This window comes from Dendrobates tinctorius, unplaced genomic scaffold (genome assembly GCF_039654945.1).
Source record: "Dendrobates tinctorius isolate UK_male_01 unplaced genomic scaffold, ASM3965494v1 ptg000063l, whole genome shotgun sequence".
In the NCBI taxonomy this organism is placed as follows: Eukaryota; Metazoa; Chordata; class Amphibia; order Anura; family Dendrobatidae; genus Dendrobates; species Dendrobates tinctorius.
In genome coordinates, this window is record NW_027361731.1 from 21,687,963 (window position 1) to 21,701,108 (window position 13,146).

Here is a 13,146-nt window from a genome sequence, read left to right on the forward strand (position 1 = left end):
TAAAAAGGAAGAAAAAAATGTTTATAAAATGGAAAGAGGGAGGCATATCTAAAGAAGAATATAATGCTGTCTGCAGAACCTGCAGGGCACAAATCAGATTAATTAAAGCTGACAATGAATTGAGGCTTGCAAGAGATGTCAAAAGCAATAATAAAGGATTTTGGGGATTTGTCAAAAGTAAAAGAAAAGTCAAAGATGCTATAGGATTTTTACAGGATGAAAATGATGAAATGGTAAGACAGGATGTTGAGAAGGCTGAACTTTTAAATTCCTATTTTGCATCTGTTTTCTCTCAGAAAGGAAATGTAACATCAACCGTTATTCACTGTCCTATTAAGGGAGTAGAAGAATTCAGGATATCTATAAACAGAAAGATAGTGAGGAAACACTTAGCTAACCTAAATGAATTCAAGTCTCCAGGTCCAGATGAATTACACCCCAGAGTACTGAAGGAGATAGCAGAAGACATTTTTGAACCCCTCTCCATAATCTTTGAAAATTCTTGGAGAACAGGAGAAGTGCCAGAAGACTGGAGAAGAGCAAATGTTGTTCCTATCTTCAAAAAGGGGAAGAAGGTGGACCCAGGCAACTATAGGCTGGTGAGTCTGACTTCTATACCAGGAAAGATCTTTGAACAAATTATTAAACAACATGTATGTCAGTACCTGGATAAGAATGAAGTGATTAAACAGAGTCAGCATGGGTTTGTAACTAGTAAGTCATGTCAGACTAACTTAATTTCCTTCTATGATGGAATCACTGATTGGGTGGATCAAGGAAATGCTGTAGATATAGTATATCTTGACTTCAGCAAAGCATTTGACAAAGTCTCTCATACAATCCTTATTGAAAAAATGACTAAGTATGGAATGGACAAGGCAACTGTTAGGTGGATTCATAACTGGCTTAGTGGGCCCAAAGAGTGGTCATAAATGGCTGCACATCCAGTTGGAAGAATGTCTCAAGTGGGGTACCACAGGGCTCTGTCCTGGGCCCTGTATTGTTCAACATCTTTATCAACGATTTAGATGAAGGAATTGAGGGTAAACTCATTAAGTTTGCTGATGACACAAAGCTAGGAGGGATAGCTAATACTAGAGAAGAGAGAGAGAGGATTCAAAAAGATATAAATAAACTGGAGAAGTGCGCAGCAACAAAGTACTACATCTGGGCAATAAAAATGAAAAAAGCATATACAGAATGGGAGGAATAGGGCTAAGCACCAGCACATGTGAAAAAGACTTGGGTATACTAATAGATCACAGACTGAATATGAGTCAACAGTGTGATGCAGCAGGAAAAAAGGCAAATGCAATTCTAGGATGTATTAACAGAAGCATACAGTCTAGATCACGTGAAGTCATTATTTCCCTCTACTCCTCTTTGGTCAGACCTCATCTGGAATATTGTGTCCAGTTTTGGGCACCACATTTTAAAAAAGACATCAACAAACTGGAGCAAGTTCAGAAAAGAGCGACCAGAATGGTGACCGGTCTGCAAACCCTGTCTTATGAGGAAAGGTTGCAGGATTTGGGAATGTTTAGTTTGCAAAAGAGAAGACTGAGAGGAGACTTAATAACTGTCTACAAACATCTAAAGGGCTGTCACATTGTAGAAGGATCAACTTTATTCTCATTTGCACAAGGAAAGACTAGAAGCAATGGGATGAAACTGAATGGGAGGAGACACAGATTAGATATTAGAAAAAACTTTTTGACAGTTAGAGTGATCAATGAGTGGAACAGGCTGCCACGAGAAGTGGTGAGTTCTCCTTCAATGGAAGTCTTCAAACAGAGGCTGGACAGACATCTGACTGGGATGATTTAGCGAATCCTGCTTTGAGCAGGGGGTTGGACCAGATGGCCCAGGAGGTCCCTTCCAACTCTACGATTCTATGATTCTATAACCAGCAGAGGGAAAGCTGACAGCTGTGGGCTGATGTTTATAGCCTGGGAAGGAGGTAATACCCATAGAACTTCCCAGGCTATTAATATCAGCTCTCAGTTGTATACTTAGCCTTTACTGGTTATTATAATGGTGGACCACTCCAAAAAATATTGTAGGGTCACCCAATAATTAACCCCTTAACCCTCAGAGGTATTTTCAGTTTTGCGTTTTTGTTTTTCACTCCCCTTCTTCCCAGAGCCATAACTATTTTATTTTTCCAACAATATGGTCATATGCGGGCTTGTTTCTTGCGGGACGAGTTGTTCTTTTGAACGATACCATTGGTTTTACCATGCCATGTACTAGAAAACAAGAAAAAAATTCCAAGTACGGTGACATTGCAAAAAAAGTGCAATCCCACACTTGTTTTTTGTTTGGCTTTTTTGCTAGGTTCACTAAACTCTAAAAATGACCTTCCGTCTATTTTTTGTGATCTCGGGTTGGATGAGGACTTATTTTTTGCATGCCGAGCTGATGTTTTAATGATTCTATTTTGGTGCAGATATGATCTTTTAATCGCCAGTTATTGCATTTGAATGCAATGTCGCGGAGGCAAAAAAAACCGTAATTCTGGCATTTTGACTTTTTTTCTCGCTACGTCGTTCAGCGATCAGGTTATTCCATTTTATTTATTGACTAGCTGAAGAGCCCGGCGCTGCCCGGGCATAGTAACTAACTGTGGTTAGTTATAGCAAATTATAATTATCCTTCATCCCATAGTCCCGTGCCCATATACCCATCACACATCCTCCATTCCATAGTCCCATGTCCATACACCCATCATACATATCCTCCATCCCATAGTCGAGTGCCCATATACCCATCACACATCCTCCATCCCATAGTCCCATGCCCATATACCCATCACACATCCCCCATCCCATAGTCCCATGCCCATATACCCATCATACATATTTGCTATCCCATAGTCAAGTGCCCATATACCCATCATACATATCCTCCATCTCATAGTCCCGTGCCCATATACCCGTCAAACATATCCTCCATCCCATAGTCCAGTGCCCATATACCCATCACACATCCTCCATCCCATAGTCAACCATTATAACATCATAATGAGCGGCAGGGCTTGCAACCTATGATGACATCAGCGTCGCCATGGCAACCATTATGACATCATAACGAGGGGCGGGGCTTGATACACACACACTTTTTCCCCATTATGTAGATAGGGGTAAAATTGTTTGGTGAATTGGAACGCGCGGGGTTAAAATTTTGCCTCACAACATAGCCTAGGACGCTCTCGGGGTCCAGACGTGTGACTGTACCAAATTTTGTGGCTGTAGCTGCGACGGTGCGGATGCCAATCCCGGACATACACACATACATAGATACACACACTTGAGCTTTATACTGTATATTAGATAGAGCGGGCAATTCTGAACGCGGCGATACTAAATATGTGTATGTTTGATTTTTGTATTGTTTTATTTTGAATGGGGCAAAGGGGGTTGATTTGAACTTTTATATATTTTTTATATTTTTAAAAACATTTTTTTACTTTTGGCATGCTTCAATAGTCTCCATGGGAGACTAGAAGCTGCCATAACCCGATCGGCTCTGCTACATAGAGGCGATGATCAGTTCGCCTCTATTTAGTAGAATTACTCACTCCAGGAGACCTCCGTTGTCATGCCAACCCACCAGTGATGTGGATCACCAGTGGGTGGATTTCAGGCTCGATTGCTGGAAGCGCTTGTTAAATGCCGCTGTCAGCGTTTGACAGTGGCATTTAATGGGTTAATAGCTGCGGGAGTTAAAAAACAGCTGACAAGTCCCAAGAAAGATGTGGGCTCACCACCGGAGCCCACATCAAAGGGAAGGAATCCGACATCAGCGTAAATGTATGCTCTATGTAGGAAAGGGAACAATAACCAGCAAATGCTAGGCAGACAGCTGTGGGCTGATAGTAATAACTTGAGAAGGGGTCATGTTTATTGGCCCCATCCTAGACTAAAAACATCAGCTCTCAGCCACCCCAGAAAAGGCTCATCCTCAGGATGCACCAAATCTGGCACTTAACCTCGCTCTTCTCACTTGCCCTGGTGTGGTGGCAAGTGGGTTGATGGTTGGTGGGATTGATGGCACCTTTCTATTGTCAGGTGACATCAAGCCCAGAGGTTAGTAATGGAGAGGCGTCTATAAGACGTCCCCATTACTAACCCCATAGTCAAATTGTATTAAAAAAAAACACACCCAGAATAAAGTCCTCTAATTGAAAGAATGACACAGACTCCTTTAACTAACCTAAATTAAACCATAGTCACGTCATCGCCCAATCCGCTGAAGCCAATGTTCCCTGTAACAAAATTAAAATAATAAACCATATTCTTCACCTGTCAGCCAACAAGATAATAATCCATTTGTCCAGCAACGTATCTAGCTCTGCTACATCCAGACTGCATTGTTGCATGATGCGACTGTACAGCATGTCATCCAGCAGAGACACTGAGCTGTGTGTGCTTGCTCAGCTCAATGTCTCACAGTGAACTCCTTTCACCGCACTGATGTCAGAACAAGCATGAGAAATCTCACACTCGCGGTGCTGTCAGAAAGGTCATGGGAATTCAGAGCCAATGAACTCAGTTCAACTCACTAATATTAGTGCGAGTAACGTTATAACTGTTCCCACGGCGATCGCGCTGACGTTATTGAGTTGAACTGAGTTGTCAAAATTTGCTTTCGGCCATGACTATCTATAATGCGGATGCGTCCGTCTGTCCAAAGCCAGTATAGACTGCGCCTGCGCAGTGTGGCTGGAGTCAGAAGGACACATCCAGCATTAATAGAGGTGACAGGGAGGAGGACGAAAATGAAGGAGGAGTTTGGCACCGGAGACTGCGGTATGCGTTTATGGTGACCAAATACGTGAGGACATACCACGAGCTCCTTCGAGGCTGGAATAGGAGTGTTGGACCGGAGTCAGCGCCTGCACATGGCGCGCTATTTTATTGAAGAAAAATTTGCACACAGTGTCTTCAACAAAATTTAAATATTTAAGGCTAGTTTCACATTAGCGTTTACGGCCGCAGCATCGGGCTGCACACGGCCGCCGCTAAGCCCCGCCCCCCTGCCGCGCCTCCGCCAGTAGCTCCGCCTACGGACGCATGACGCTGCATGCGTCCCGCGTCCCCTATCTTTAGCACTGGGGACGCAGGCCGTGCGCAGTATGCGTTTGGCGGCGCATGCGTCCTTTTGACGCTGCGCCGAGCACACCAAATTGCAACCTGTTGCGTTTGGCGCTGGTCGGCGCAGCGTCAAAAGGACACATGCGCCGCCAAGCGCATACTGCGCACAGCCTGCGTCCCCAGTGCTAAAGATAGGGGACGCAGGATGCATGCAGCGTCATGCGTCCGGAGGCGCGGCAGGGGGCGGGGCTTAGCGGCAGCCATGCGCAGCCCGACGCTGCGGCCGTAAACGCTAATGTGAAACCGGCCTAACTCAGACAACATGTAGCAGGAGAGCGGGGAAAGGTTTATTTTTTTTTGTATGTATGTTTAGAACAGCAGCAGCGCATGCAGGATGGGGGAGCATATAATAGAATGGGACAAATACCAAGCTGGGGGAGCATATACCAGGCTGGAGGGGCATATACAATGCTGGGGGAGCATATACAAGGTTGGGGGAGCATATACAAGGCTGGAGAGCATATACCAGGCTGGATGAGTATATATCAGGCTTGGGCAGCATATACCAGGCTAGGGGAGCATATACCAGGCTGTAGGAGCATGTGCCAGGCTTGGGGAGCATATACCAGGCTAAAGGGACATATACAAGGATGGGGAGCATATTCCATGCTGGAGGCATATATACCAGGCTGCAGGAGAATATTTCAGGATGCAGGATCATATATCAGGTTGGAGGAGCATATTTCAGGCTGGAGGAGCATTTACCAGGATGGGGGAGCAAATACTAAGTTGGGGTAGCATAAACCAGGCTGGGGGAGCATATACCAGGCTGGAGAGCATATACCAGGTTGGGGGAGCATATACCAGGCTGGGGGAGCATATAATAGGCTTGGTGAGCATAAAATAGGCTGGGGGACCAGGATGGGGGAAAATATACCAGGCTAGGGCAGCATATACCAGGATAGGATACGGGAGCATACTGTATAACATGAGTGGAAAAACATATACCAGGCTGGAGGAGCATATACAAGGATACGGGAGCATACTGTATATCAGGATGGGGAAACATAAACCAGGCTGGAGGAGCATACACCAGGATGGAGGAGCAAATACCAGGCTAGGGGAGCATATGCCAGGATAGAGGAGTATATACCAGGCTGGGGAGCATAGTCCAGGCTGGGGGAGCATATACCAGGATTAGCTATTGAACCCATTCTACGCCCGGGTTGTGAGCATTTTTGTTGGTGCATTTTTGTGCTATGTTAAACTGGTCACCAGAAACAACGTTGTTAACCTGCAAATATGCAGTCAATCTGCAGGTTAACAGTGTTATTATGCTGCCTGGTGCCCGCACGCAGCCAAATGTAGAGGGGAGAAAATGGTCTTTATTCTTAGCAGTATGGTCATTTCAAAAAAGTGCTCATTTCTGCATCATAGAATTAGCCAAATAAATTATTTTAACTCCTCATTCACCACAAATACCACAAAATCAAATTATTTATAGCCCAGGAAGTGGTTTTAAAACTTAACCTTTACTAATAAGTTCTTTAAATGGAGGCTATCACCTCTCAAAAAACATGTGTGCATATTCCAAAACACCATATAAGAAATAATTAATTTAAAGAAGCTCCCTGTTTGGGAAAATCATTCCATCTTCATTATAGAAGAACTTCATATGCTGCCATGTCACGTCTCACCATGACTACTCTGTAATGGTCTTGTACTGGCATGCTCCTGCACTGTCACTTTTCTAACCAGCCTTCCCAATATAGTCCATGGCTGCGCTGGTGGAGATGCTGCACTAAATTCACAGGGTCACTTAGTTCATTGTGTAAGAGTCAAATTAGCCAATCTGTTATTACCAGAGCTAAGTTGTTACCCGGTTTTGAGTAGATTATTACCGGACCCTACTTCTATATCCTTTCCTGATCTGTCTACATATTTCTTGTAGACCTCAAACCCGTCTGGCTTCTCACTTGACTGTCCTTCCAGAACCGGTACGGCCGCTAGAAATTCAACATATAATTACAGTAGAATCTGTGACTTCTCTGCATTTAGTGGTCACTACTAACCTGGGTAGTCATATGTAGGAATCTCCTCTTTACACCGCTCATCACCCCTCACATATGTCTCTGTAGTATTAATATGGGTCAGATATTCACCCTGAAACAAATATTGTAAAAGTCACAGACAGATGGAGAAGTCCCATCTATGATCAGCTCTAATCCTGCCATCTCCACCGCTCTCATTACACAAGTATAAACCATATAATACTGGTGGATAAAACAAGACTGAGCACAAGACCTTCACAGCCGTCTACACATCATAGGGGAGATCTCATGGCACCTTCTCTCCATCTACCTGATGATCCTGAGGAACATCGAGATCTTCTTGGTTACAGTCCTGTGGAAGAAGAGGACGGGGACATCTCTCTGGTGTTGTCCTGTTACTGGATAGAGCTGGAGGAAACACATACAGGGACTGAATTCATTCTTTACATACAGATAATTATAGGCCGTGTGTATTTAGTCCTGTCTATTACCTGGTGATGTGAGGGGCTGGGGAACCTCCATCATGACGTCCTTATACACATCTTTGTGTCCTTCTAAATACTCCCACTCCTCCATGGAGAAATAGACAGTGACATCCTGACACCTCATAGGAACCTGACACATACAATGATACCGTCATCCCCCCGATCCCTTCATAGTGTTACTGTATAATGTCCCAGCATTCCCAGCAGTGTCACCTCTCCAGTCAGCAGCTCAATCATCTTGTAGATGAGTTCTAGGATCTTCTTGTCATTGATGTCCTCATGTTTCAGGGGGTGAGGTGGAGGCCCCGTGATTGAGCTCAGGGGTCTTCCCCGTCCCTCAGACACAGGGTCCTGACAGCGATCACTAGAGGTCTTCTTCATCACTGTGTAATCCTGGTTATGGAGAGACACATTAATAAATCTCACTACAGACATTTCCAGAGTCCTCACCTCTCCAGTTCTGTCCATCTGTTATTCCCATAGATAAGAATGTAAAAAGAAGCCATGATATATCTGGAGAACTCTTGCATGAGGTACCATTGATGATGAGAGGCTGCCATCTGCTGGAAAGCCAAAATCAAGTGGAATGAAAGTATGTTGGAAAGTTTGCAGGGTGAGTGACATTGTTTGCTTGACTGGATCAGGTGACCCACAGGAAAGACTTCCCTGGTATAAAAGCCCTGTGTAGGGAGATTGAACTGACGGATAGATCTGCCTGTAGTAAGAGGCAGAGGGGTGGCGCAGTGTAGGTACAAAAGCGCTGAGATTAAGAGAAAAAGGTGCCGTGCTCTAGTTTGACCATTAGAGGGCAGTGGGGAGTGTAGGAGTGTGACTGTATAACTGTCATTGGTCGAATTAACTGTCAGGTGATAGTGGGCGGAGCCACCAGAACTGGGAGTATAAGAGGCTGAGGGAAGGTTCTGGAAAGTCCAGTCAACCAGGGCAGCTCACTAGTAAGGAGGTTCTGCGGTAGAGAGGAAGACAGCAGAGGGCCTCCAGAGGGGAACTGACAGTTGAGACGGTCACGGGGGGTGGCCCAGAGGACAGTAGCCGCAGATGGGAGACGGTCTGGGGGTTACCAAATGGACGGTGTACTTGGAATGGTGAAGCGCTGTGGTGGATTGGCCTAGGGCAGCCACAGTGAGAAGAGCCACAAGGGATGCCACGACGGTAAAAACAAGAAGTGAAGGTACCCGGGACTGTGAACAAAAGGACTGTGAAATTCCAATAAAAACGGACCTGTTGAATATAACCCCTGTCTCAGTCTTGTGTCTGTCGGCGGCAAGAAGTGGGTCACCCCCCATTCCTGTTGGATCACTCCCTCGCCTATCCTACACCTGCGCGCCCATCCACGAGAAGATTTGGCACCAGGGAAGGGAGCGGGGCAGACATGCTCCAGAGACACCGCTGAGACCAGCGTGGCAGGCCTCAGAGGGGAGTCTACGCCACCCAGATGCCGGTCACCGTCTGGCAATATCTGGCTTACACTGGTCAGAGCCAAAAGCTGCGTACTGAGGTCAAGTCTCCGAGGCCCGACTACACCTGTCAAGAGCTGATGCCCAGTCCTCTCTGCTTTGAGCCTGAGAGACATCCGCCAATGGTCAAGGCAAGAAGACCCATGGAGACTGCGACAGTAGAGGCACGCCTGCGATTGAGGAACAGCAGGGCCGTCACTTCCAGCTATCATTGACGGTAACGGGGTCAGCTGGGACTAGGAGTACTCTTTGGGAAGGGGCCGGTTGGTGCAAGGATCAATGGGCTTTCATATACTAATTCAGGAAGAGACTTGCAGCCTAGCAGGAAAACTCGGTGATCCCCGCTAGAACCAGAGTTTTGAGTGAGAACTCAAGTGGTGAATCCCAAGACTGGGCACACCACCTTTGTGAAAAGGACACTAACGTTAACTAGTGAAAGACTTTCTTGTTTATTTTAAACCTGTTGTTATTCCCTCTACTGTTAAATTGCATAGCTACTAACACTAATTGTTTAATAGTTACTGTTGCGGGCATGGCCTAGACAGCAGGTGAAGAAGAAATGTTTTACACAGCTCCTGCTTTCCATCTTGAAATATCCTTGGTTACTTGGCTTTAGCCTAAGTCATACAGCCCAGAACTGACCAGTGTGTCCCCTCTAAATGTGGTCTGTGCTCCAGGGACAACGCTGTGGAGATAAATCATGACACGCAGCAGGAAAGTGGGAGAGAAGGAGACCCGGCCGAGGGAAGATGAATCCTCCAAAATGGCTTCTACACAAGGCACTACAGCCAAAGAAAGAGCAGCAGATGCTGTTGCAAGACTAAAACAAGAGGCTCTGTGACTCCCCTGCAGCTGGAGTCACAATCAGGCTTGGAAAATGCTCACAATAGAACTGAGAAGCAACTAGGGATGGAAAAAGAGTTACAAGATGGGAATATGGTGCAGACACTCACATCATGTGAGGAAAGACCACCCCTGCAGACCAAAGGGAGCAAGTCTGGATCACCCCTGCAGACCAAAGGGAGCAAGTCTGGATCACCCCTGCAGACCAAAGGGAGCAAGTCTGGATCACCCCTGCAGACCAAAGAGAGCAAGTCTGGATCACCCCTGCAGACCAAAGGGAGCAAGTCTGGATCACCCCTGCAGACCAAAGGGAGCAAGTCTGGATCACCCCCGCAGACCAAAGAGAGCAAGTCTGGGCTATGGGTTCCCTCACAGGATGATGTCCCTGAACCAACTATGAGAGATGTATTTGCAGCAGTCTCCTTGTCTAACAGCAGTGATTAGTGAACAAATGGGTAGCATGAAGGAGGATATACACCCCCGAATTAAACAGGACCTCCATACGGTAAATGAAAGAGTGAAGGAGGTGGAGGAGAGGGTTGGATGCATGAAGGATAAAATGCCTCAAATCATTAGAGATGTTAAGAAAACTGTGCAGAACATTTCCCTACTGTCGGCTGAAACGCAGGAAGTGCAGAAATAATATAAGGCTGGTGGGGGTCCCCGAACAAGTGGAAGGAAAGGATCCTGAGGGATTTTTTGAAAAGTAGCTATATAATACCATAGGAAAGGAGGCACTCTCGTCAGTTTTTGCAATTGAACGAGCACACAGGGTGCCCAGCAGACCCCTCAAACTAGGTGGTCCCCCACATCCAGTCATTAGCCGCATGCTGCACTACCGTGACATAGGCGCTATTCTTAAAAATCCAGGGAACTTAAAGATCTCTCTACTAATGGATATAAAACTTCCATTTATCCGGACTTTTCTGAAGAAATACAAAAAAAGGCGAGCAAAGATTTTTTGATATTAAAAAAAGACCGAGAGTTAATCAAGTGCCCTACTCCATGCTTTATCCTGCTAGACTCCGAGTCTCTTTGTGACCCCGCATGATGACTTGGTGTGGCTGGACAATGATGAAAAAGACCTACGGAACAGGCGCCCCTGAGAACTGTGTGATCCTGACACAAGCGGACGGTTGTGGCTTCTTTTTTACCCCTTCCCTGCGTATAATATTTTTCAATTTTTGCCAGTCGGTTCTATGGCAGGTAGCTACTTAATACCTGTTTAGATAAGCGGGGAGGCTGGAATTCCCATGGCCGGTGTGCTACATAACAACAACAGAGGCAGCCCGTCACACGACGCCAGGAACATGGAAAGCCTCAATCCTCTTATTAGAAGAGGAATGTCTATTAAGTTGTTTATATGGGTTATTAGCTTTTTTATATGCAGTTGGGTTAGGGAACTACTGTATACATGACCAGCTACCTGCATAGGTCATGGATGTCATTTGAATATTATTCAGTCTATAGCACGCACTCTAGAGGAGTGAGTCTTCTGGTTCATAGAGCCATCCCGTTCACATGCATCAAAATCATGGTAGACTCAGAGGGTCACTTTGTCTCTGTATTTGGTACTATACATAATACCCCAATCCTTATAGTAGCCATTTATATCCCTCCACCTTACTCCGGTGAGGTGCTGAAAAAAATTCTCACTCTCTCCTCCACACTCCCACACGTGCCTTTGCTCATGATGGGGGATTTCAATATTGTCAGGAACACCGCACTGAACTTGCTCACTGAGTCAGTGCACGTGTCCTGAGTAAAGCGAACTGTGCTCAATGATACCTGTGGAGCGGACATCAGCCGAGTAGATGCGTACTTCAGAACAGCAGGACCTGAAGCACGTGACTGCTAGGGGCGTGGCCTAAACTCCAGAGAGCTAGGAGCTGCAAGAGAACTCCTAACAGGGTAACTGCGAGACCAAGTTACCAAGGGGCATAGACAGGGAGAATAGTCAGGACGTAGCCAATGAGTCATACACAGAGATAGCTGCAAGGTACAAGAGGGGCGAGCAGAGAGTAGTCAGGTCACAGGCAATGAGTCATACACAGAGAGGGAAGCGAAGTACAGAATCAACAGGCAAACTCACAACGGGGAACAGAACCGGGTCAGAACCATATAAACAAGCTATAACAAGGCACAGGCACACAGAGGTCACCACACTCGGCCAAAGGCAAAAGTATAACTGACAGGGATTGGCGATTCCCAGGGGTTTAAGAAGCTCTTCCAGAACCAAAGAGAGGCCACAATCATTAACCCCAGATATGCAGGTCAAAACCTGCACTGAGCTCCAGACATTAACCCCTGACGTACAGCTCAAAACCATGCACTGGGATCATGACAGTACCCCCCTCTCAACGGGGGGGCCTCTGGACCCCCAGGCTTCCCCGGGTACTTGGCATGGAAAGCCAGAACGAGGCGATCTGCATGCACAGAGCGAGCAGGGACCCATGAGAGCTCTTCTGGTCCATATCCCTTCCAGTGGACCAGGTACTGCAAAGAGCGGCGCACCCGCCGAGAGTCCACAATATGTCCGACCTCATACTCCAATTGAGCCTCCACTAGCACTGGAGGAACAACAGGCTCGGAGTCCTCTTTGACAGACCCTACGGATTTCAGCAGAGATTTATGGAACACATTGGATATTTTTAAGGAGGTGGGGAGACGCAACCTATATGCTACTGGGTTGACTATCTCCATAATCTGGTACGGACCAATGAACTTTGGTCCCAACTTAGCTGATGGTACCTTTAAGTTGATGTTACGTGTGGAAAGCAAAACCTTCTCTCCCACCTGAAACATGTCTCCCAAGGCTCTCTTTTTGTCAGCAAAATATTTCTACCTCCCCTGGGCCCGAGAGATATTACGCTGGACTTCAGCCTAGAGGTTTTTAAACCATTGAACGGACCCCTCTACCCCTGGACAACCGGAATCCACCCGTGAAAACTCCCCAAAATGCGGATTAAACCCATAGTTAATCAGGAATGGGGACATGTTGGTGGACTGACTCACCCGGTTGTTAAAAGCGAATTCCGCCAACGGTAACACATCACACCAATCCTCCTGTCTGGGTGAGGTCAGACACCTGAGAATTTGTTCCAGGGATTGATTGGTGCGTTCAATCTGACCATTACTCTCTGCGTGATATACCGATGAGAAGGAGAGTGAGATGCCCAATTTCATACAGAACGCC

General features: G+C 46.2%; 1 protein-coding gene across 4 annotated transcripts in view; it reads right to left on the reverse strand.

The window, feature by feature from the left end:
• LOC141094204 (uncharacterized) overlaps window positions 1–13,146 on the reverse strand; it is a 228,984-nt gene that overhangs the window by 195,373 nt on the left and 20,465 nt on the right. The window contains exons 2-5 of one of the 4 annotated variants that reach the window (XM_073579989.1): window positions 7,846–8,025; window positions 7,639–7,762; window positions 7,458–7,555; window positions 7,169–7,259 (exon numbers count right to left, since the gene is read on the reverse strand). The exons of 2 other annotated variants lie outside the window; for them this stretch is intronic. In XM_073579989.1, coding sequence (XP_073436090.1) covers window positions 7,169–7,259; window positions 7,458–7,555; window positions 7,639–7,762; window positions 7,846–8,025 — 493 coding nt within the window. The remainder of the gene's footprint in view (window positions 1–7,168; window positions 7,260–7,457; window positions 7,556–7,638; window positions 7,763–7,845; window positions 8,026–13,146) is intronic. One more of the 4 variants, XM_073579984.1, reaches the window with a different exon arrangement.